General features: G+C 41.5%; 2 protein-coding genes across 2 annotated transcripts in view; both read right to left on the reverse strand.

Annotated features, from left to right (window-relative positions):
• Positions 1-8,642: 8,642 nt before the first annotated feature.
• tril (TLR4 interactor with leucine-rich repeats) lies at positions 8,643-12,577 on the reverse strand. Its single transcript, XM_067998060.1, has one exon. The coding sequence runs from the start codon at positions 12,006-12,008 to the stop codon at positions 9,699-9,701; it is 2,310 nt and encodes a 769-aa protein (XP_067854161.1). The 5' UTR covers positions 12,009-12,577; the 3' UTR covers positions 8,643-9,698.
• Positions 12,578-22,312: 9,735 nt separating this feature from the next.
• cpvl (carboxypeptidase vitellogenic like) overlaps positions 22,313-25,818 on the reverse strand; it is an 88,510-nt gene continuing 85,004 nt past the window's right edge. The window contains exon 13 of the mRNA XM_068002540.1: positions 22,313-22,730. Within this exon, the coding sequence (XP_067858641.1) occupies positions 22,629-22,730 (102 nt within the window). The 3' untranslated portion in view covers positions 22,313-22,628. The remainder of the gene's footprint in view (positions 22,731-25,818) is intronic.

A 25,818-nucleotide genomic window follows, 5' to 3' on the forward strand; every position in this document is an offset into this window, starting at 1 on the left:
TGACCTAAGTAGGTCAGCCGAAGTGAGTACACTTACTCATTCCCCTGCACTCCGTCTGCCACATCACCGCCCCCAACCCACATCTCCTTCTGCACTGCCAACACTACTCTATCACATCACCCCTCACACCCACTCAAAGTTCATCCTCATCTTACCTCCACTTACTCACCTTGCCAGTACTCATCCCACCACTACCACTCAACCCAATCCTCATACAATCTCATGGCTCTATCTCATACTCACCCTCTCATGCATCTGTTTCACGGTCAGCCTCACTCAACCTGCCACTACCTGTGCTGCAGCCACAGGGCATGCATCATATATGTGCAGTAGGAAGCGTAAGGCAAACGTGTCGTGAGCATGAAGGGGATGCACAAGGGTGTTTGAGGGTTTGTCATGGTTTTTAATTATTTGATTTCTGATCAACTCACATTACATATTATATTGTCACCACTACTGCCACGTCTTTGCGAATCTTGTCTGGTTTGTGCAATAATGCCCGCTCCTGAGGATCACTATGAAGACCCACAACTGATGCCACCCATTGTGTCACTGCAGAGTGGGTGTAGGTGTATTTGCAGGGCTCTTTTGTGCAGATGACTGAGAGACGTCGGCGATGTCCACGGTGGCACCCTGGAAGGATGCGGAGGAGAAGTTGTTGAAGGCAGTGGTGGCTTTGACAGCGACAGGTAAGAAGATGGTGCTCGGGCCAGCCGGGAGCAGTTCTGCATGAAGGAGGCTGCAGATGTCCACGACTACATGTCGAGTGACTCTGAGCCTCCGTGTGCACTGCTGCTCAGAGATGTCCAGGAAGCTGAGCCTCGGTCTGTAGACCCTGTGGTGAGGGTAGTGCCCCCTGCGACGCATCTCTCTCTGCGGTAGCCCTCCTTCCTGCTGTGCAGGTGGATGTGTCACAGCACTGTGTTGTGGAGCTCCACGTGTCAGAGGTGGACGGCGTGGCAGGCGAGGCTGGTGATGCTGTTCGCCCTCCGAGGAGGTCATGACTGCAGCTACGGCGGCCCCCATCTGGAAGATGTACATTTGAGGGGGTCCGCAAGGTAGGTAAATGTGTCTGGACACCAGGGTAAGTGTACAAGTTTGTGAATTTTCTTGTCAGGAGGAGGGTGGTGGAGGCCAAACTTTGTCCAAAGTGACAGAGTGGCCTTCTGCAACGAGTGAGGGTCTCCCCCCCCCCCCCCAACCTGTCAAATGGACCTTTGCAGCTGCCACAGGCTGATGGCTGCAACACGTTCATTTCAACTGGGTGTGTTTCCCCCAGTACGGGAAACAGTCTCAGTTGCTTTGAAAATCCCACCCCTCCTAAAATATCAGGTCAATCAGGTCTGCAAACGACCTGAAGAACCTACTTAATTACTTTAAGTGGCATCCCGCCGGCTTTAATTGCTGTTAGGAGTCCCGCATGCGGGGGCCGCGCGCGCATGTAAGCACGTCACTGGGGAACCCGGAAGTGGGCGGGTTGGAGCTGGGCTCCGGACCCGCCCCGGGAATCCCTGATTTTCGGAGCCCCCCAGCCACGAACCCGCCGGCTCAGGGGTCTGAAAATCGAGCCCCATATGTGGAGTGTTATTTGTCTATATGGCTCAGTCAACACCTCATGATGTGATTATTAGTTAATTAACAATGTGATCCCTACTGCTTTTTACTGCTGGGTTAAAGTAGTTGCTATGGTGGTCTTCATTGTTTCCACCAATGGCCTTGTGACTTCTAAAGTGGTATCACCAATCAGTGAATGAGGTAAAACATCATAGCCCCAAAAATTTGCAGTAGACTGTATCTCAGCGCAAGGCCAAAGTGCACCCACCCCAAATCTTCGTCACTGACCCCACCAAAGCTCATGGGTCAGGGGAAGATCCCTTAATTATTATGCCAGTGGTGGACACCAATACCATTAGGGGTTGATCTGGGGTGACTGCCATAAGCATGAGGCCAGAAAGTCTGACAGAGGAGTGATGGGCGGGGCAAGGGGAGCTTGGTCTTTCCCCCGGAAGAAACCCATAGATGCCCCCACAACCTCCTTATAAATGGGGCCTCTTTAAAAATTAAATTAAAAATTAAGTCCAAATCTTCAGGTCTAGACCCCCAGGTGGTCCCCACATTCACTGGTGGACCGAGAGGTATGCTAACCGTGTGAAGACCAGGGATGTGCGGGAACTCCCGATATAGTGAGTACCCTCCCCCACCCAACTACCCTTACAACGATGGACTTCTAAGGTGCAGACAGAGGCTCCGCCCCAACTCGGCCAGCTTGGAAAGTTTCCCACTTGGTCGGGACTCAGTTATACCGGGTCCTGGTCTAGTATCGAGCCATTCCAGTTACACTTGCCAAAGTTACAGAAGAGAATATTTTGGAATGGGCGCACATTTCTTGGACATGTGTCCTTCTGTAATAAGAACTTGTGGTGTTAGATGTATAGTATGTTAATCATATGTTCACTACCACTGGTTAAAAACAGATTACTTCTTGTACAGTGCCAGAGCAATGCTATGTATAAATCCACTAGAACATTGGGAAATACTTTGATATGATTGATGACAATGGGACTGTTGAATATAGAGTAAATAGGAATTAAACACATCTTTTAAATTGATTGTTTTGGGGAAGAAAGAAGAACAGGGACAAAGTTATGTATGAAAAAAAACATTTTAATAACTGTACATACAGATTACCTGGGGGCAAAAATTTATACCACAGTGCTCCTTTCATCTGAATAATTTATGTATTCAAAAGAAATGAAATCTTTAACAAAATGTCTTAAAACAGTTGGTACATACATACTACTGACACAACTACTTAAAAAACACAAAGTTATGGTCAGGAAAAACATAAACTTCTGAATTTACAGTCATTTCTGCTATCCAGTAGCATCGCGATTTCACACAAAGCTACAAAATTACCACTGCATTTATTACTTCAGATAACCATATTCAAAAGGCAAATTTGGGAGCTGCCTCAAAGAACATGACACTTAATCACTTCATCAGTTACATCATAAATCCTAATCCCATTTTGCTTAAAATTGTTTGCTTTACAAAAATTGTTCAGATAGAAATCTGTTTTGGCAAATTAACTTTTTATTCCTCTGCAACTATATGCAAGCATTATCGATCACTATTTTAATTCTGGCCTGTTTGATTCACTTACATATAGATGGTAGGCTAGAAGTTACTATTAGCGATAATGAATAAACACTTAATGTATTCACACTAAGGTATCAGCCTTGGCTCAGTAGTAGCACGCTTGCCTCTGAGTCAGAAGGATGTGGGTTCAAGTCCCACTCCAGAGATTTAAAGCATATCATCTATGCCAATACTTCAGTGCTGTACTGAGGGAGTGCTGCACCATTGGAGGTGCTTTCTTGCAGATGAAACATTAAACAGAGGTCCTGACTGCTCTCTGAGGTGGATGTAAAAGATCCCATGGTACTATTTAAAGAAGAGCAAGGAGTTCCTCTGGGTGTCCTGGCCAATATTTATCCTTTAACCAACATCACTAAAACAGATTATCTGGTCTTTATCTCTTTGCTGTTTGTGGGACTTTGCTATGCTCAAATTGGCTGCTGTGTTTCCCTGCCTTACAACAGCAGCTACACTTCATAAGTACTTCATTGGCTGTGAAGCACTTTGGAACATCTTGTGGACATGAAAGGAACTATATGAATGCTAGTTTGTATGATCTTTCTTTAATTTGTTTATTTCTCAATATCACAAATTAAAATGTGTAAGTCAAGGGAAGAGTACCACATTAATTGTTAACAACAACATATATTTATACAGCGCCTTTAATGTGCTTCTCAGGAGCGTAATCAGACAAAAATGGACAAAACTTAAGAGGGTGCTGTCAAGATCCTTTGCTGTACCTAGGCTGGCAAGTACAACAAAGTAGGTCAAGAGCAATGACACACATTCAGAATGTCCTGGCTGTACTCCGTTCTCTGACCATCTTTAAGTCCTACTTACTTTCGTTAACGTCACCTCAACAAAGTACAATGCATCTGCACATTCAGTGTTGTAAAAAGACATTTCTGGCAGAACATGTTACTTTAAAAAAAATCTTCAAACAATGTATTTGATATGTTCAAATAGTTGAAAATATTTGTAAAATTATTTTTTCCTTAATTACAAATTGGTGCAAAAGGAGTACAGGATTGTGTCTAGCCAATTTATTAAATGAAGCCCCTAAAGTTATGCCATGGGAGACTAGTATTCGAACGCTAACACGTTTATCTGATATGGAGATGCCGGTGATGGACTGGGGTTGACAATTGTAAACAATTTTACAACACCAAGTTATAGTCCAGCAATTTTATTTTAAATTCACAAGCTTTCGGAGGCTTCCTCCTTCCTCAGGTAAATGTTCAGGAGCTCCTCGAAGCCTACGCATTTATACATATAGAACAATACATGGTGTTTACAGAATGCCCCTGCAACTGCCCGTGTCACCTGCGGAACCCCCGAATACACATTCAACAAAAAAACAAACAGGAAAAAAAAACAGAGAGAGGCAGAAACATCCGGAAGGCAGAGAAAGCCAGCAAATGACCCATTATATTAAAAACAGATAACATTTGTTCGCTGGTGGGGTTGCAGGGGCATTCTGTAAACACCATGTATTGTTCTATATGTATAAATGCGTAGGCTTCGAGGAGCTCCTGAACATTTACCTGAGGAAGGAGGAAGCCTCCGAAAGCTTGTGAATTTAAAATAAAATTGCTGGACTATAACTTGGTGTTGTAAAATTGTTTACATTTATCTGAAATTTCTCTCTCCACTAATTTAATAGGGGTGTTAAACCTGTTTAAAATAAACAGGCTAACCTCTGGTCAAATAGCAGAGAGGGGAGTTTCAGATAACTCTGTTATGTCCATATCCTAAGATATGAATACTACCAACATATGAAAATGACGAGCAAGGCCAGCTAGTCCATCAAGCCTACCCCAAACTCATGATGCCTGGTACATCATGACTAGACACTTCCTAACCACCAGCACCCTGCAGCCCCTCCACCCCGCACCCCGCACCCCTCCCACCCACCCCCACATCTCCTCCTCCCCCATCTCTGCAATCAGGTAGATAAACAGAAAAAACACCCAGAGCCAAGAAGGGAAAGCAAAATTTGGAAAATTCCTCTTCGTCCCCCTCAGGCGATCAAAGCCAATCCAGGAGATCACATTGAAACAATTCACAACATCATTCCAGAGCTGAGAACTTCAGTGAAAGAGGTAAGTATGAAGAGTGATGTGTACTTCCTCACTACATAACTCCTAGAATTTTAGCTATTCCATCCTTCTATTGGTTGAATGGCACCCCTCCCTCCCCTCTCCCCCCGTTGGCTATGTGACTTCACTCATCATAGAAGAATGACGCCAAGTACGGGACAAGTATATTTCCTTACTGCAATTCTGCTCCATACCATTGGTGGCAGTGGTCTCCTTGCAGTTTGTTTACAGTGCAATTATGCACTTTTTAATGATTTTTTTCAGTCTCCAAGTGTGTTCTGTTTTAATAATTTGTTATGAGACCTTACAGAGATCTTTGCTGCAGATGATACATTGCAAATGTACCACAATGGAATCCCCATTGATCTGTGTGTTTACTCTTCTAAAATGGATGACTGTAGGACACTAAAGGGAGATATTTCACCACATTGTTGGATTTGTTGTGGGAACACGTGAGGTAAAGTTTCACCTCCCCTGCAGACAGTAGGTATCACTGTGGATACAGCTTCTCTGGTAAAGTGAAAGCAAATGATAGGGGGCAGTAGAGAATCTCTGACACAGGAACCCATTATACCATATAGCAAATGTAAGGAATCTTACAACACCAGGTTATAGTCCAACAAATTTATTTTAAAATCACAAGCTTTCGGAGATTATCCCCTTCGTCAGGTGAATGAGTGAAAGGTTCTCAAATCGCATATCTTATATTAGGCTGGGACACCATCACACCAATCAAAAGGTGTCGTTGGTGTTCCGACAGATTAGCCACGGAGAACAGTACGTCCCAGTACACCGAATATACATTGTGTCAAATTACACAGACAGAGAGAAAGAGACCCAAATGGCAGAGAGAGAGAGAGAGAGAGAGAATATTAAAAACAGCTAACTTTTTTTTCCCCTTGCTGGTGGGGTTACGTTTAGTGTGACATGAACCCAAGATCCCGGTTGAGGCCGTCCTCATGGGTGCGGAATTTGGCTATCAATTTCTGCTCGAGCAGAGGGAAGGGGAGGTGAGGGGGGGGGGGTGGGGGGAGGGGGAAGGGGGAGGGGGGGCTGGAGGAGGTGCAGAGATAGGGAGAGATTGATGTGGCCTTAAAGAGATTTAAACACAAGGATGAGAATTTTTGTGAATAGAAAATGTACCCAGTACTTATAAGTATATCTTTCTCAGATTCCTAACTGTTCCAAATGTCGTATTACTACAAAGTTTAGGAAAATTAATCCAGAGCTAAATAATTAATAAAAATAGCTGAATTACTGGTTAGCAACAAAGTCTCTCAATCTTCAATCAAAATATTTAACAGATAATTAAACTGCAGACAGAAACACTGATTATTCACTGAATTTCTGCCATTTCCTGAATTGTTTAATTAAAATACGAACATACTAATTAAGAGCAGGGGTTGGCCATTCAGCCCCTCAAGCCTGCTCTGCCATTTGATAAGATCATGGCTGATCTGATTGTGACCTCAACCCTACTTTCCCGTCTACCTACTATAACCTTTGACTCCCTTGTTAATCAGGAATCTATCGAACTCAGCCTTAAATGATCTTTAACCTGACAAAGGACTGAATACAATTTGTTCGACTGCAGCACCTTTTCACTATTGACAAGTTATTTAAGCCCACAGTCAAATGCACAGTTTACTGGCCTTTTCCCCTTTCATACTTTCAAAACAAACTGTTCTGATGCAAAATGGAAATAAAGGCTTAACTTGAAATTATTAATGCCATGCAGTTACTTTCAGCAATTACATATCTTTGGTGGTTTACTCAAAGCAATTGCCTTTGAACTTAATGGAGTTTTTGAAATTCAGCATGAGTAAACTAATAAAAAGAATTTTGCTGACGTTTGCTAACTAATTCAATTATGGATTTCCATGTAGGCCCAATGTTTGAACATTTTAATGAAATGATTCAGAGCAACATTCTCTGTGATAACCTGATTTTTACTGGCAATCTCCTGCCTCCTGTGATACGTACCAATGTACGAAATATGCAGATTATTGAGATCACATTTGTTACTAGATAAAAATGCAATGGCTTCCACTGATCTGTCACAGGGCCTGATACTTCTGACCTCCCTGAAAAATTCTGAGTGCATTCTAGAAAACAACCTTCTGAACATAAAGGTTATATAAAGGGTTTAAAAAGTGGCTAATAACAGCAGAAATTGTAAAATAAACCCCACCTATGGTGTTGCTCATGGTACACTGGATGATACGTTATTTCACAAATGACAAGGATGTAGTACAATGCATATTGCATCCAAGTTGAGAGGCTGTTAAAAAAGCAATCGGGATTATAGGCTTTATAAATAGAGGCATAGAGTACAAAAGCAAGGAAGTTATGCCAAACCTTTATAAAGCACTAGTTAGGCCCCAGCTGGAACAATTGTGTCCAATTCTGGGCACCACACTTTAGGAAAGATATCAAGGCCTCTGAGAGGGTGCAGAGAAGATTTACTAGAATAGTACCAGGGATGAGGGATTTCAGTTCTGTGGAAAGACTGAGGAAGCTGGGATTGTCCTCCTCAGAGCAGAGAAAGTAAAGGGGAGTTTTAATGGAGGTGTCCAAAATTATGAAGAGTTTTGATAGAGTAAATAAGGAGAAACTGTTTCCACTGGCAGGAGGTAATTGGCAAAAGAACCAGAGAGGAGATGAGGAGAATTTTTTTTTTTACGCAGCGGGTTGTTATTATCTGGAATGCACTGCCTGAAAGGGTAGTAGAAGCAGATTCAATGATAACTTTCAACTAATTAGATAGCTCTTTCAAAGAGCCGGCACAGGCACAATGGGCCTCCTTCTGTGTTGTATGATTCTATTCTGTTGCTAAAGTGGAACTGTCCTTGCCCTGTCCCTCCAAGGGCATAACGTCTAATTGCTGTAACTAAACAGAAGCTAAGGTCAATCAGTTTAGTTGCTGTTTGGTAAAGGAAATTTGTAGATCGGAAGATGATTGTAAATTTTTCGTTCCACATAAAAGAAAAACAGCGCAAAATTATTTATTTTCTTTCTTTTTTTCATACCTCTGACACTTTGAAATAGAATCATAGAATGGTTACAGCACAGAAGGAGGCCATTTGGCCCATCAAGTCCATGCTGGAACTATGACAACCTTTGGAAAACATTTATGTGGCTGGATACATAGATAAATAAATACATATGAATTCTGTGGGAATTTGGCAATAGATGTGTTAAATTAATAATTACTTGTGACGTATCTTAATGTGTAGAAATACCATTCATTTAATCCACAGGAAAAATCTCTAATTATGCAGAAAAAAATGTCAGATAAGGCAAGCTCATTAGCTTGTCTTTGAAGTTAGATGAATTATTGAAAAGATTGTGCACTGTGTAACTTAAAATTATTTTATTCCTTTGATTATGAACAATCTTGAGAAGAATATTGGGGGGAAATATGTTTTATAAAAAAGGCCACCCATAACTAATTTTTTTACACTGTACAAAGAATACCATCCCAAAAACTTCTCTAAAATGATAAATATTGCAGGTTCCTTTAAAGTACCCGTTATACTATCATGAAAAATGATGGCTAACCCCAAAATTAACAATGAATAAAAAGTTAGTCACATAGGCTTAGTTTAGTTTGATGGACAGGTTTTGACACAAGGCAAAGCAAAATAAAGTAATCTTACTTCAAAAGTGTCAGACTTTGCTCAGTGGTAGTACTCTTGCCTCTGAGCCAGAAGATTTGTGGGTTCAAGCCCCAGTTCAGAGACTTGAGCCCATTAATCTAGGCTTACACTTCAAAGCAGTACTGAGAGAGTGCTGCACTGTATGAGGTGCCACTTTTCGGCTGAGACATTAAACCGAGGGCCCATCTGCCCTTTCAGGTGGATGGAAAAGATCCATGGCACTTTCAAAGAAGAGCAAGGGTGTTCTTCTGATGTCCTGGTCAACATTTATCCTTCAACCAACATCATAAAAACAGATAATCTGGTTATTTATTCCATCCTTGTGCACAAATTGTCTGCCATATCCCTACATTACAACCGTGACTACAGTTCAAAAGTATTTCATAGAATAGAAAGAATCATAGAAAATTTACGGCACAGAAGGAGGCCATTTGGCCCATCATGTCCGCGCTGACCGAAAATGAGCCACCCAGCCTAATCCCACTTTCCAGCCATTGGTCTTTAGCCTTTCATTGGCTGTGAAGTGTTTTGGGACATCCTGAGGTCATGGAAGGCACTTTATAAATGCAAGTTCTTTTTTTCTGTAACCAAAATTAACAGACACCGTCAATACAATGTTAGCGACTTTAGACTATAAGCACTTGACACACCAGGAGCATTCTGGGTTTTTTGTAGGGTTTAGAGTTTTCTTGGCCAATCAAAATGATCTTGTTATCACATCAAGCCAGTAACACTTGGCATCAGATTCTTTTCTTCTTTTTGTTTTACCATCCACACACAATGACTTTCTTGACTATGAGCATTAATCTGCATACCGTTGCCCAATGTCTTCCCTCCTTAAATTGACGTCCATGAGCCGATCTGACTGGAAGTCCATCAGATCAGCTTCATTGAGTTGATACATGACCGATCGTGATCTGTTGGACTGGAAACCTCCGCACTCTCCTGCCGAGACCCCAGAGCCCATGGAGCGCAGAGGACGCCGTGTGGAGTACATCCGTCGCACATTGACTGGGGCTCTTTTCCTTCGCAGCTTTCTCAGTACTTTAGACATCCAGATTGTGAGCCCCAGGAACACCAGGAAAGCGTTGGCAGCAGATAAAATCAAAATAAAATGCTGCACATCCAGAGCGGCTTTCTTTAAGGGCAAGGTGAGGGCCCCCAGGCAGTGATCACGGGAAGCCACTTGGCACACACGGTCAGAGATGACACTTTCCAGACACACAATGTAAGGAGTCTCCTCCTGCAGCTCTCTCAGAGTGACCCATTCCGATCTGTCCTTGACATATATGAAGCGATGAAATGTCACTGATTGGCCAAACCTGTCGAAAAGTACACGGAAATGCACAACATTCCTGAAGCCAGGGTGTGCCACCTTCCATCTGATAGTGGCGGTGGACGAGGTGACCTCATCCACTGTCAGGTTGGTTATGTAGAGCTTATTAAACTCACATGGATCTGTGATCAGAGGTTTCTGTACCACCTTGTCTACAGATTTTAGGAGATAATACCACTCTGATTTGGATGAGACCGGGAAAGTAGTGTAGGGAGTAAAGAGGTCCAAGGTCTCCCGTGCCACGGTCTGAGATTCTGGAGCTTCTCCAACACTTCCTAGACTCGGACTGGCTGTAACTGATTTGGTTGGTGAAGGTTGTACAATTATATGCTTATTTTTAGGCAGTAGGATGGAGCCCATTGTAGGAAAAGAAGATGGCTTCTGCCGATGGTGAATTTCTTGTTGGTGTAGGTTTCTTTCAGTCTGCATTTTGTCTGGGTCCAGAGTACGTTCTTGATCTGACTGAACATCGACTTGGTCCACAGGCAGTGTTCCATCATCTGTAGCACCTTTAGAAAAGTTTGATGAAGACTGTGTTTGATGAGAATAACACAGGTCAGCTCTGCCTGCAGCTTGCAACTCTGAATCTGTTAAATAATCCAGATACTTCCCATTCAAAAGAGGGGGGTGATTACACTGGACAAAGACAGTGAGCAGCCTGCCCTGAGCATGTGCCAAGCTCATCCACCGCTTTAAGCCTTTAAGCCTGCAGTTGCATGTCCAGTTGTTATCGTTCAAATCGAGGCTATATAAGAAGTTGCTAAACGCAAAGATTTCTCCAGGTAAATAGGTCAGCCGATTGCTTTTCAGTTTTAACACCTTGAGAGCTGTCAGCTGTTTAAATGCCTGTGGATGGACACTGGTGATGTGATTCTGACTGAGATCTAATTGTTCTAACTTTTCTAAAGGGTCCAGCAGTTTATTTGGGATTTCTCTCAGTAAGTTGCCATTGATGAGCAGCTCCTTCAGCCCACAGAGACCTCCAAAGGCTTCAGTAGCAATGTAAGAAATCCTGTTCTTGCTGAGAGACAGTCTGGAGAGTTTCTGTAGCATTTGGAAAACTCGGTTTCCAATATATTTGATATTATTTTCGGCAAGGATCAGAGTCGTCAGGGATCTAAGGTGTGCAAACACGGCACTATTGTGTATGGAAGTCTGATTATTCCTGGCGAGGTTTAAATATGTAAGCTTCCTTAAATTTATAAAAGTATTCCCATTAATAGTATGGATCTTGTTTGTCTCTAACTGCAGGTAAAGGAGGTTTCCCAAATGCTTGAAAATTGCATCTTGCAAGATTTCCAAAGAGTTCCCGTCAAGTCTTAGCTTAATTAAATTATCTAGATGTGCAAAGACATTCTGATTCAGCTTCTTCAGACTATTGTTATTCATATTTAAAAGCCTCAGTCTCCGGAGATAATTAAAAGCATTGGCAGGTATGATCGAGATTACGTTATTACCCAAGTACAGCTCCTCCAGTCTCGAAAGTTTCTCAAAAGTTTTCGGATGAATACGTTCAATCTTGTTGTACTGTAAGTCCAATCGAAGCAGCCTGGTAAAATGAAGAAAATCGAAGTCTGAGATATTGCTGATAAAGTTGCCCCCTAGGCTGTAAGTAAGGACGTCCGCAGCATTTTGCTGGGCTTCTGGAACAGTCCGGAGACCTCGGTTTGTACAGAGGAGATGCTGATGCTGGCAGTCACATTGCTCGGGACAGAAAGATTTAGCAGAACAGATCAAACAAAGAAACATCAGCCAGACCATCCGTGAACTTGCCATCCCCAATGGTCAGCTGCCTTGGCTTTTATTATCCTTTGCATTCCCTCTTCCTTGCAGGGGTTTTGCCTGATTTAAGCCTTCCGATTGAGACAAGAGGCCGAGCGATGGTGATTCAGACAGACAGCTCCTTACATCTATGCTTTGCTACATACATGCACAAAGCTGAACGTACTTAGTTAACTTCTTTTGCAGACTGCATTTGGAAATACAATTAAATTCCCCTGGTTGTGAAGAGAAATCTAGGAGGCCAACATCAACAGAGTTTGACCCCCCCCCCGCTTCAGAATTGTACTAAAAACCGTGTCCCCTAACAGTTGAGTCTCGCAGTCCTACAAGTACCAAGACGCAAACAAGGAACTTTGGACAGGGACAGATTTAGAAAACGCACTAACATATGCCAAGAAAACAGCCGGAAATTTGTACTTCCCTGCATTTCCCTCAAGAGACTTCAGCCAAAACGCAGATGTGTTTATGCAAAGGCAGAGCAGGGAGTGGGAGGGGTATAATATCGAGATACATTGTCCAGGACACTTTCACTGCCAGTGGCTTCAAGGAATCTGCAAACACACAACAGTGTGCTTCAGTCAGAATAAATCACATAAGATTTGCATTAACAGTTTTTTTTTTCTGTAAAAGCTTAGCTCAAATGTTTGGAAGTAGTACAGCCTATTATTTCTTCTGATCTATTGTTACAATTTTGGATGGAACCCCATCCCCAAGTCTAATTCAGAAATATGGATGTTTCTTTCTTGAAGTTTTTACAACTACCGCCCCCCTCCAACCCATAGTTAATACTTTTTAGGAATCAATGCCATTCTCTAGTTAAAGATCTACAAATATAATAATTAGAAAGCTTTAATCACTTTTTGTACATTGTAACACACAAAGTAATATGAGTTGGAAACAAATGATGTGGCTCTAGATGTTAATATCAGATTGAATGTGCAAAGCACTGACAGAAGTTGAGGCCATAAAAAAGTGACTGATGGTTAAACCATTACGCTATAAATTACTAAGGTATAGTCTCAGGAGAATCTTCCAGACATTAACATTGCTTTGTCAAATAACAGACAGCTACTATCCTGAAGCGAGGAATTTCTGGACTTACCAGGTTTTGATAATTCCACTAGAAACTCCAGCCAAATGTCATTCATTCATTTATTCACATTTGGGCTGATTTCAATGTTTAGGCTGCAACAATCAATCTCAAAAAAAGTGATCATTACATTCAATAGTGCCCTGATATTAAGACATTTGTCTGCAAGTCTTTGTTAGCTAATGCATCTACCTCCCTGTCTAACCTCAATTGTGAATTAATCTGGCAAGTAGTAGTTAATTACATTTCACTCAGGGTTGTACCGCTGTCCTATTGTGAATGGTTTGGCTTAGATAACTACTGACTTCATTTGGACTGGGGTATGTGGGACAGTCCAAAGGGGAGTTAAAGTAAGCATCTTACAAACCCTAGATATAAATGGTAGATTCCAATCCAACCATCTGATATGGACATGTTCGGAATGGGGGAACATTTCATCTGTTACTCTTTTACTGATTATAGATTGCATATTGGAATTCCAGAAACAATATTTCTTACATATTGTATAGAATTTAGTGTTCATCTATCCAAAATATTGGGGGTCCAATTGGCTTGAATTTGACCTTTGCAACATTTTTTGGGAATTGTTAAAGTGGGATTTAGCCTAAATAGCAGCATGAATTTTGTGATGCCATTGTGCTATATTAAGCCAACTAGGTACATTCAATATAGGAACATTGTAAAAAGCAACTCAGTGAATTTGAACACTTGCCAAGAAATCAAGGACTGACGTGATTAAATGGCCAAAAGTTTTGCATGCACTACTGCACACTAAAGACAAAGAGTTTATAGTGCCTGCCTTTGTAAGTTCATGCCTATTTACTAAGGGTTAACAGCTGCAAACTGCAGATTGCCTGTTGGGGGAGGAGCTACAAAGAACAAGAAACTCAGACAGCATTTGCTTTTCACAAGTAAATTTAAAGGGAAAGTCCACTGAGTTGTTCAAGGCTAATTTGACTTAAGTTTTAAATATAATTCCCAACCAGTGTTTAAACTTTGGTTAAGTTGTTGTGAGCATCACATCTGATGAAGTGTTCCAGCTCAAGATTGTGTCTCCAGAATTTTTAGAACCATCGTGTACTGCTATTAAAGTACAAGAACCCATAGCAGAACAGAACTTGAGCACAAGGAGTTAGAAACTTATCAATACACAAAATGATACTTTTGAACAGTCCAGAAGTAAAATGGCAAATCAAGCAAAATAGCTATGTACCCTCTCTAGTTGCTTTAATGTATTACCATACCCAGAATTAAGGCACAGAACATGCACAGCAGGAAACAGAAATTCAGCAAGGATATAAGGAACTTAAACAGCAGCTAGCACAAAGGAAGGCAGGGTATAATGTCAAAACAACAGCCCAAAAGGAGGTTGAACTCATGAATGGAAAATCAAAATTCAAAGAAAGTGACCCAAGAACAAGAATAGACATGAGATGAACCGTACAAAAGGAAGAGGAACTAAGTCAGGGGATATGGGAGATAAAATGGAAGGAGGTGATGTATGAACTTAGGAAGACAAAGATGTGTCTTTCAACAGTGATATTATGATGCCAACACAAGATTGAAGGAACAAAACTTAGAGATTATATAGATCTCAAGCAGAAACTGCAAGGAATGCAGGTCACTTATAGTTAAGTCTGAGCCAAAATTGAGGAACTGAAAATCCTGCTGAAGGAGACTCCAGGTATACAGAATTTAAGACAATGATGGAAATGATACACCAAAAAATGGAAGCAGTCATTAGACCAAAACATTCACAGTTGCAGAATAAGGAAGAGTGTGATGTCTTACCAATTAGTAATACCCAACTCACGGGACAGTAACGCCTCCACTACAGCTATTCATTAGACAGCACAAATTGATGGAGCAGAGATAAAGAGGTAGGAATTGAAAATACCCAACTAACAGCGGCTGTGCCTTAACTGAAAACAGGTGAGAGAAAAAGGGATATTGAAAAGTCAGCACAGAGCAAACCTGAAATTATTTGGGTTTCTTTTGCCAGGAAAGAAAACTATAACTTCTCAGCTGAGACTTTCAAGGAAACAGGTAGAATTAAATGGAAACTTACGGTTAGTCTGCTTGCACAGGCAAGCTCACCCCTCTCAGAGGGAGTAGTAGTATTACCAGCAAAACATGGCTAGAAAGGTTCGCCTCTCTCTGGGGGAGGAGTTACAATACCAACAGCCCAGAGCCAGGGACATTAACCCTTCCGGCTTCATGAATGGCCGCATTCCTACTGAGAAAAGACGTGCCTGGTCTCCTGTAGCTCACAGCCCAGTCACGAATTTGACTCAACCCAATCTAAGTGATCAAAAGATCTAACAACTAACAGAAACACTAACACAAATAGCTCAAGAATCTATAAGGAAAGGGCACAATTTATGCAATAGCTTGCCCAAAAATCAATGGAAGATAGGACTTAACTTTCTAAAAAAAACAGATGCATTTCAAAATAGGTTAAGAAACCCTCAAGAGGATTGTCTTGAACAACCCGGACCATTCCAAGGGGAGGTCATCTAATGGCCCTCCCCGAACTGCCTTTGTACTCATACCACAGAGGGAGCAGACTTTTGCAGTTATTAGTGACTATGATCCGAAGCCAATTCTCAGAAGTTTGACCTGGGGTACCCTGCAGAATCAGCTCACAGAATGACTAGTCTCCCTGAGATGCAAAGTAAAATCCTACTTGAAAATATTTCCCATGTGAGCTAATTGGATCCATAAGATCTGACAAACTATATTTCTGAACATTTAATGGTTGTCTTATCTAGATAAGTTAGGTTTAACATTAGGCCTGGTTCTAGCTCTCATAGTGACCTCTGTAGCTTGGATGTGGAATGAAGTGAGGCATAGTAAGTGGCAGACCGTTCAGGAACTGTGTGAGCTAGTAAAACGGTAGTATAGTAGATTCAATAATGTAGATGGTGCACTTATAGCTGTACTCGATACTAAATGACTGAGAAATAAGGATTCAAAGGCCTTCTATTGGAGGCTGAAGCGGATTGTCTTTTCAGGAAGGGACATAGTCAAGCCAAGGGAAGAAAAAGAGCTTGCTAAGGTATTTTGCAGTAATGTATTTCCTGAGATTCAGAACAGGCTTCTCTTCCAAATAGATGTTAATTCCTCTTGAATTCCGAAAACGTACCGAAAACACATCAGGTTCCACATGTATACTGACGACGCCCAACTCTACTTCACCATCACCTCTCTCGACCCCTCTACTGCTTCTGATTTTCCACGCTGCTTGTCCGACATCCAGTATTGGATGAGTGGAAATTTTCTCCAACGAAATATTGGGAAGACCAAAACCATTGGGGGGAATTTTAACCCCCAAGAACGAGGGGGTTGGGGGTGGGTAAGAAGTCAAAAATAGTTGCTTTTTGGGTGGTGACCGCAAAATTTTCTGACTTTGTATTCCCATTGGGGAGCCTGTACTTTTATGGGCCCACGTTAAACCCGGAAGTAGAGGCGGGTTGTGGTTGTGAACTCCCTGGCAAATGTCTGAGGCTGAACCAAACCGTTTGCAACCTTACTGACTTGACCCTGAGCTGAGTATCCGACCCCATATCCTCTCTATCATCAAGACCGCTTATTTCCACCTCTGTAACATTGCCCGTCCTCGTCCCTGCCTCAGCTCATCTGCAGCTGAAACCCTCATCCATGCCTTTGCTTTCTCTCGACTTTCCAATGCTCTCCTGGCTGAACTCCCACCTTGCACCCTCCATAAACTTGAGCTCATCCAAAACTCTGCTACTCGTATCCTAACTCGCACCAAGTCCCGTTCACCCATCACCCCTGTGCTTGCTACCTACGTTGTCTCCCGGTCCGGCAATGCCTCGATTTTAAAATTCTCACCCTTGTTTTCAAATCCCTCCATGGCTTTGCCCCTCCCTATCTCTGTAACCTCCTGCAGCATTACATCCCTCCGAGATCTCTGCACTATTCAAATTCTGGCCTCTTGCGCATCCTCGATTTTCATCACTCCACCATTGGCGGCCGTGCCTTCAGCTGCCTAGGCCCTAAGCTCTGGAATTCCCTCCCTAAACCCCTCTGCCTCTCTTTCCTCCTTTAAGATGCTCCTTAAAACTTACCTCTTTGACCAAGCTTTTATCCTAATATCACCTTATGTAGCTTGGTGTCAAATTTTGTTTGATAACGCATTTGTGAAACGCCTTGGGACATTTTACTATGTTAAAGGCACTATATAAAGGCAAGTTGTTGTTGGATATGATAATATGGAGAAAATCTATGTTGCTTGGTTGGTGCGTAGTTGCTACAAAAACTATTTCAGGCACAAAAAACAAACTCAACCCATAAACATTGATACTTTACCATAACAGAGAGGGACAGGAAATATTAAAGCCAACACCAGCAGTAGTCATAGATCTTAACCAAAGAAGTGACACTGTTTGGAATTCAGATTCCTAGTCACAAAATCAAAAAGATGTCCATGACAGAATAACTACCAGTGAAAATTACGGGAAAGATCAAACGTTTTGGAGTAAGGATTCAGGCTATTGAGATAGAAGGCCCCCAGGAATTAGGAATTATAGCCCACAAAGATAAACAATCGGGCCAGACGTTCCAAAATATAAGTCCTAGAATAGGATGGAGACAGCCCAGAACCAACAATTACCATAATTTGATAGGAATAATTTAAAGTTACTAGAAATAAATGGAGAAATTAAAAAAAGAAAAATAGGAAAATAAAGTTAATAATTTGGAACAACACAACAAACTCAGTACGATGTTGGGGGGGGGTGGGATGGGTGGGAAGGGAGTGGGTGTTCATCATAACAGGTAATGGCATTCATCTCAAATACAGTGAAACCAAATGCTAGGCTATGACTAGGCCTGTGTACTCCAGCTCAGACAGAAAGACCTGTTGAGTTAAAAGATTCTCAAAGATTAGGAATAGAAATTTTAGCAATAGGAAATGATGATAAAATGATTGATATTACATTCATACATTTTGGACTAATTGAAAGGTTTTGTTCAAGTGAAAAGTTTAATCTATGGCCAACTGTTTCGCTTAAGGAAGATACAGATGAAACAATAGATGATGGACTCATATTGAAGGCTATATTTAGGAAACCTTGTCTTGAAGTGGATCACATGAAGTGAGCTTGAGATTTGAGTACGTTTAGGCCTGGTAGGCCTTGATAGATTCAGGATCAGAGCTGGAACTGACATCAGATAGTAACCCTACTACATGGGAAATCATAAAAGCAATTCCATACTGACAGCCATATCTTTGGATATTGCTGTCAAGAGTAAGGAACACTGGGATATGTATGGCTAAGATTTACATTAGATGGTGAATGTTCACCACCGGTGTACATCCCCACTGTGAGTGAGAAGAACTCCTGCTGAGTAGTGATTTACTGATCAGATTTCACCCTCCTATGGACTGTGATTGTGCTATTCTCTGAGCCCAGATAAAAGATCCCCTTACTTACGGACAAGTACATGGACCTAAAACTGAAAGTCAGAGCAGAAAAACTGGAGCAGAATAGGTCCGTACTGAGAATGAGGTTCTTGCCAATATCTGATTATTTGCTACCGTGTTAAGTGACCCAGTAGAGCTGGCTACATTGAAAATAAAACAACCAAATATATTCCCCATGTCATGGGAGTAAGCCATTAATAAGTATATCCACTCTGATAGATTTCTATTTGAGGGACTATGAGGAAACTCTAACCAGAATTAATGACTTCAATATGAATAAGATGGGTGTAGACAGGATGTAAAGGGCTCAAAACAAACAAATCTCCATGGATAGATGGTATTTATCCCAAAATGCTGAGACTAGGGAGGAAACTTGAGAGGCACTGACAATCAATCTGAGGGTATCATTGGACAAATGTGATGCCCATATTCAAAAAAGGTGGCTAAACAGACACAGGCAATTACAGACCCATTGGTTTCACTTCATGTAAAATAATGAAAGCAATTATGAGAAGTTCATAGAACATGTGATTTTGTCCAATCCCTGATCAGCTTGCAAAAGAAAGGTGAACTTTACATGTGGGAAGAAGAGCGAACCCATGCTCCGAAGGAATTAAAGACACTCATTAAAGCCCCTTGCCCAGCATATCATGAACCAAAGAAGAAAGCACATGTTGAGATAGACCATATAGAAAATGGTATAACTGTTATGCTGTATCAAAAATAGGGCAAGGATTGCAGAATTATTGCCTGTGATAGTAAAACCCCAAATGATATAGAACAAAAATACTCTGTGTATGAAGGCATATTTGCCCTTTTCTGGGCAATAGAACATTTTTGGAGCTTCGCCTATGGGGAGAAAATCACCATCTTCTCCTAAATAGTAAAAAGATCCATGAAGATAATGTCACCAGCAGCTGACCTGTTGCATGGGCCCTGCTGATGCCAGGACTTTCCCTGGACATCAGATATACTGAGGATAAGAGAAAAACCATTGCACAAGTCCTGATTGAACGTACAACTGTGTGCTGATGGACCACAAGATTAAAAAGATAGAAGAGGCCCAGAAGATGGAAGAGCACAGATATTGGCCACAAAATTCAATGGAACCTCTACACCGGTATAAATGCTGGGGACAGTCTACTGGTGTCCTTCACTCCTGACTATGCTGAAGTTTCCTGGGTTAGAAGGAGGTCACCTCAGTATTATATTGTCGGCAGGTGCCCGCGCTACTATTGGTGTATCTTCGACACTCGTCAGAGGCAGGGGGCAGGAAAAGTGGTACTGGGCAGCTGCTCGTGCAGCAGCCGGCAGCCCCTACCATCCATCTTTAATTTATGACGCCAATTCTACCCCCTTTGTAAGGGGGCCAATTTTTATTACAGGACCCAGAAATGCACTGTTTGGACATTTTTAACATCTGGCAACAAAGTCACCCTGTGGCCAGATTGTATACATTCAGCGTGACAAGTTTACATAGGCAAAACCCATAATAAATCCAAAAATCATTCAATTACTCCTATGCTCCACTTCCTGTACCCTGGCCATCTTCTATTGATATGGCTACATTACTTCAACATGTGCATGTGCTTCAACTTTCAAAGCAATTCGCCTATGAGGCCCCTTATCAAAAGCCTTCAGTAAATCCATACATACAGTATTACGTTGTATTCCTATTATTTATACACACAGTGGGGGTTAATTTTACCTTTTATCGCCAGGCGAAACCATATCAGTTGCTTGTTTTACACGCCACCCAATTTTCTTTTCAATTGACTTCAACGGAAACGAAAATTGGTCAGGATAAAATTAGCCCCATTGACTTCTTTGAAAAATTCAACTAGTCAAACACTACCTGCTCTTTACAAGTCCAATGTTGACTGTCCCTGATTAGTCCATGTTCACTAATTTCATCCCATGTTATGAATTACAGAAGTTTACCCACAACAGAAGAGACTAACTGGTCTGTAATTCCCTGGTTTATGACATTCCTTTTTCATAGAATCATAGAAAAGTTACAGCACAGAAGGAGGCCATTTGGCCCATCGAGTCCGCGCCGGCTTTACGCAAGAGCAATCCAGTTAATCCCACTCCTCCGCCCTATCCCCGTAGACCTGCAAACTTTTTCCTTTCAAGTACTTATCCAGTACCCTTTTGAAAGCCATGATTGAATCTGCCTCAGGCAGTGCGTTCTAGATCATAACCACTCGCTGTGTAAAAAAGTTTTTCCTCATGTCACCTCTGGTTCTTTTGCCAATCACCTTAAATCTATATCCTCTGGTTCTTGACCCTTCTGCCAATGGGAACAGTTTCTCTCTATCTACTCTGTCTAGACGCTTCATGATTTGGAATACCTCTATCAAATCCCCTCTCAACCTTCTCTGTTCCAAGGAGAACAACCCCAGCTTCTCCAGTCTATCGACGTAACTAAAGTCCCTCATCCCTGGAATCATTCTAGTAAATCTCTTCTGCACTCTCTCCAAGGCCTTCACATTTTTCCTAAAGTGCAGTGCCCAGAACTGGATACAATACTCCAGCAGCAGCCAAACCAGTGTTTTATAAATCTTCATCATGACTTCCTTGCTTTTGTACTCTATGCCTCTATTTATAAAGCCCAGGATCCCGTTTGCTTTTTTAACCGCTTTCTCAACCTGCCCTGCCACCTTCAACGATTTGTGTACATATACCCTGAGATCTCTCTGTTCCTGCACCCCTTTTAGAATTGGGCCCTTTAGTTTATATTGCCTCACCTCATTCTTCCAACTGACATGTATCACCTCACATTTTTCTGCGTTAAATTTCATCTGCCACGTGTCCGCCCATGCCACCAGCCTGTCTTTACCCTCTTGAAGTCTATCACTATCCTCCTCACTGTTCACTACACTTCCAAGTTTTGTGTCATCTGCAAATTTGGAAATTCTGCCCTGTACACCCAAGATCAAGTCATTAATATATATCAAGAAAAGCAGTGGTCCCAGTACCGATCCCTAGGGAACACCACTGGACACCTCCCTCCAGTCCGAAAAACAACTGTTCATCACTACTCTCTGTTTTCTGTTACTTAGCCAATTCTGTATCCATGTTGCTGCTGCCCCTTTTTATTACACGGCCTTCAATTTTGATGACAAGCCTATTATGCGGCACTTTATCAAATGCCTTTTGAAAGTCCACATCAACTGCATTGCCGTCATCTACCCTCTCTGTTACCTCATTTTTCTTGAACAGGGCAGTCACATTTGACACTCTCTAGTCCTTTGGCACAGTTCACGTTTCCAACATTTTTTGAAAAGTATGGTTAGTGCTGCTATCTCCTCTCAACTGTCTTTGGTATTCTAGGTCGGGGGCGGGGAGGGGGGAGGGCATGCTATCTAGGCCCCACAGACGACCCTACTTTTGGTCCTACTAACTTAAATTGAATATTTGTTACCAATAGTGGTTCCTTCACATCCTCTTCAGGTACCCCTACAGTCCCATTTTTACCTTTCTCTATAAAAACTAAGACAAAATACTTATTAAGCATCTTCAGCATTCCTTTACTCAAGTAGAATATAGCCCTGTTCATCGCTAAGTGGTTTCATCCCTTCTTTAACTATCCTTTCTCTTGTCTACTTATAAAACTTGTCGTTTCCCTTCATGTTGGCCACCAGTTTTGTTAAATGAATCTTCGGACCACACATTTCAGCTCACCATGGGCTAAAGTGACTGATTCTCAAATGTGTACCTCCCTCATGTACAATTACAAAAAAAACACACAATTCATTGTAAATTTGAAAATGGTTTACTCAAATTCTACTTAATTTTTTCTCCCATTGAGCAAATGTTCATTGACATTTTTAACGCAACTGGCTGTTAGGAGGTTGGTAACACTTGATACATGGGACTAGGAAATGACTACAAATTATAAATGCACAATATTAAGGCATTTATTTCTCCATTCACATTTTGTATCTTGAGACAATTGATACAAAAAAGTTACATCACATGAGTTCGAACAATTTTTATACTTTGAAGTCTCATTTAAAGCAGAAGATATAATAAACTGAAAAAACCCATAGACTTAATTCCGCAACCCAGTTCAAAGGAATAGTCCATCTTTGGAGATGAAGCGGTCAATCATGTCAAACGCCCTTTCAGGTTGATCATATGGCAAAATGTGTCCTCCACCTCGAATAATTACCTTGAACAGAAAATATGAAATGCACTTTATTAAAGTTAGAAATGACAAAATAAAAATTACCTGAGAACTTGTTGCTAACATTTATATTGACTGTCCCTTGGATTTAATTGTACTCAATGCATATTACAGTGCAATGCCACCTGAAGATTGCTTAGTTGCCAATAATGAAAACTATGATCAATATACATAGTTCACTCCTGTGAAGATTGAGGACAAAAAAGTCACTTTGCTGGCAGCAATTTTCCTGAAGTACAAATAGCTTAGAATTTTTTTTTTAAAACTATTCTTCCTTCCCCCCCGCCCCCCGCCCCCCTTCACTCTCCTTCATTTTATAAGGGGTTTGAATTCTTTTTCTTCTTTCATTATGGTACTCCATACCATGTACCATTCCTCAATAGATGAGGCTCAGGTCTCTTCTTATGCCAGAGAATGACTACAAAGACATATACAAGGGAAATTCTGCATGACTCATTTTCCAGTTTCTCTCCCTATGTGTGGGGAGAAAAGGGAGGAAGTGGCTAGCCTAGGCTCTGCACATCCCCATAGCACACCTGAGAACGGCAAGTGAGGAAATGCAGATGCAAAGCCATATCCATTATTCTGCACCACGATGAGTTGGAGCACTAGTGCATTTTGTCATTACTACAACCACCTAGATCTTTCGTTTTAAAACAATTACTGGTATAGGGTAGGACATCAGGTGAAGACTTCAAAAATGTCAACTAAAAGACCAGGATTTAAGGAAGGTGATTTGGAAACAATGTCTATTTACATAAAGCTAGTTTAAAATAAGGAAAGTATTGGCACTTTAAAAAGCTTGAAGTAAAGCCTTTACGTCATGGAAAATACTGGATTTTTTTAGTTTTAATGGATTTTATTAAACAATTGGAAAAAGTATTATACTAGTTCACAATTCTATGTGACCGAATGCACTGGATGGATGTTATCTGGGGCTAGTTGGTTCATATAGGATAACAATCGATAAAGAGGAGGTACTTAAAAGATTGGCAGTACTCAAAGTAGAAAAGTCATCCAGCCCAGATGAGATGCATCCTAGGTTACTGAGGGAAATAAGGGTGGAAATTGTGGAGGCTCTGGCCACAATCTTCTAATCCTCCTTAGTTAGAGGGGCAGTGCCAGAGGACTGAAGGATTGCAAATGTTACACACCCGTTCAAAAAAGGGGAGAGGGATAAACCCAGCAATTACAGGCCAGTTAGCCTAACGTCAGTGGTGGGGAAACTTTGAGACACATTAATTCGGGAAAAATTAACTGGCACTTGGAAAAGTATGGGCTAATAAATGAAAGTCAGCATAGATTTGTTAAAGGAAAATCGCGTTTGACTAACTTAATTGAGTTCTTTGATGAAGTAATGGAGAGGGTTGATAAGGGTAGTGTGGTTGCTGTTGTGCATGTGGACTTTCAAAAGGTATTTGATAAAGTACCACATAATTAACTTGTTAGCAAAATTAAAGCCTATGGGATTAAAGGGACAGCAGCAGAGTGAATACAAAATTGACTAAGGGACAGAAAGCAGAGAGTAGTGGTAAACGGTTGTTTTTCAAACTGGAGGGGAGTATACAGTGGTGTTCCCCAGGGGTCGGTATTAGGACCACTGTTCTTTTTGTTATATATGAATGACCTGGACTTGGGTATAGAGGGTATAATTTCAAAGTTTGCAGAAGACACGAAACTCGGAAATGTAGTAAACAATGTGGAGGACAGTAACAGACTTCAGGAGGAAGTAGACAGACTGGTGAAATGGGCAGACACATGGCAGATGAAATGTAACGCAGAGAAGTGTGAAGTGATACATTTTGGTAGGAAGAATGAGGAGAGACAATATAAACTAAATGGTACTAAATGGTAATTTTAAAGGGAGTGCAGGACAGAGAGGCCAGGGGTGTATGTACACAAATCTTTGAAGTTGGCAGGACGAGTTGAGAAGGCTGTTAAAAAAGCATATGGGATCCTGGGTTTATTAATAGAGGCAGAGTACAAAAGCAAGGAAGTTATGCTAAACCTTTCCAAAACACTAGTTAGGCCTTAGCTGGAGTATTGTGTTCAATTCTGGGCACCACACTTTAGAAAGGACATCAAGGCCATAGAGAGGGTGCAGAAGAGATTTACTGGAATGGTACCAGGAATGAGGGACTTCAGTTATGTGGAGAGACTGGAGAAGCTGGGGTTGTTCTCCTTAGAACAGAAAAAGTTAAGAGGAGATTTGATAGAGGTGTTCAAAATCATGAACGGTTTTGATAGAGTAAATAAGGAGAAACTCTTTCCTGTCGCAGAAGGGTCGGTAAACAGAGAACACAGATTTAAGGTGATTGGCAAAAGAGCCAGAGGCGACATGAGGAAACATTTTTTATGCAGCGAGTTGTTATGATCTGGAATGCACTGCCTGAAAGGGTGGTGGAAGCAGATTCAATAGTAACTTTCAACATGGAAGTGGATAAATGCTTGAAGGGAAAAAATTACAGGGCTATGGGGTAAGAGCAGGGGAATGGGACTAATTGGATAGCTCTTTCAAAGAGCTGGTACAGGTATGATGGGCCAAATGGCCTCCTCCTGTGCTATACCATACTATGATACTACTATGACATTGTTAGCGGCTTGAGGGGATTATTTTGAGTAATCAATTGGAAACATACCCAAGTGCAATACTTGGATGGAGAAGAAAATGTTTGATTGCAACAGTGAAAATGTATGAACTCTGAGGAGCTGCTGTCTCATAAATCAAGAAGTTTGAAATGTTTGGCAAATGTAAGGGGGGGGGGGGGGGTGGCAGGTAGAGGTTCTATAATTTTAATGTGAGGACCATTATTTATTATTGTAACTGACCTTCATCTTTGGAGGTTGAAATGCTTACAGAAATCCTGTGCATTTTGAGGAGGTAACAAGGAGGATCGATGAGGGTAGTGCGTTTGATATAATCTGCATGGATATTAGCAAGGCTTTTGACAAGGTCCCACATGGCAGACTGGTCAAAAAAGTACAAGCCCATAGAATCCAAGGGAAAGTGGCAAGTTGGATCCAAAATTGGCTCAGAGGCAGGAAGCAAATGGTAATAGTTGACGGATGTTTT

The sequence above is a fragment of the Heptranchias perlo genome, chromosome 2, assembly GCF_035084215.1.
Source record: "Heptranchias perlo isolate sHepPer1 chromosome 2, sHepPer1.hap1, whole genome shotgun sequence".
NCBI lineage: Eukaryota > Metazoa > Chordata > Chondrichthyes > Hexanchiformes > Hexanchidae > Heptranchias > Heptranchias perlo.

Bases quoted from the DNA above. Each gene is read 5' to 3' on its own strand.
- tril (XM_067998060.1), bottom strand. From the start codon at position 12,008: ATGGCAAGTTCACGGATGGTCTGGCTGATGTTTCTTTGTTTGATCTGT.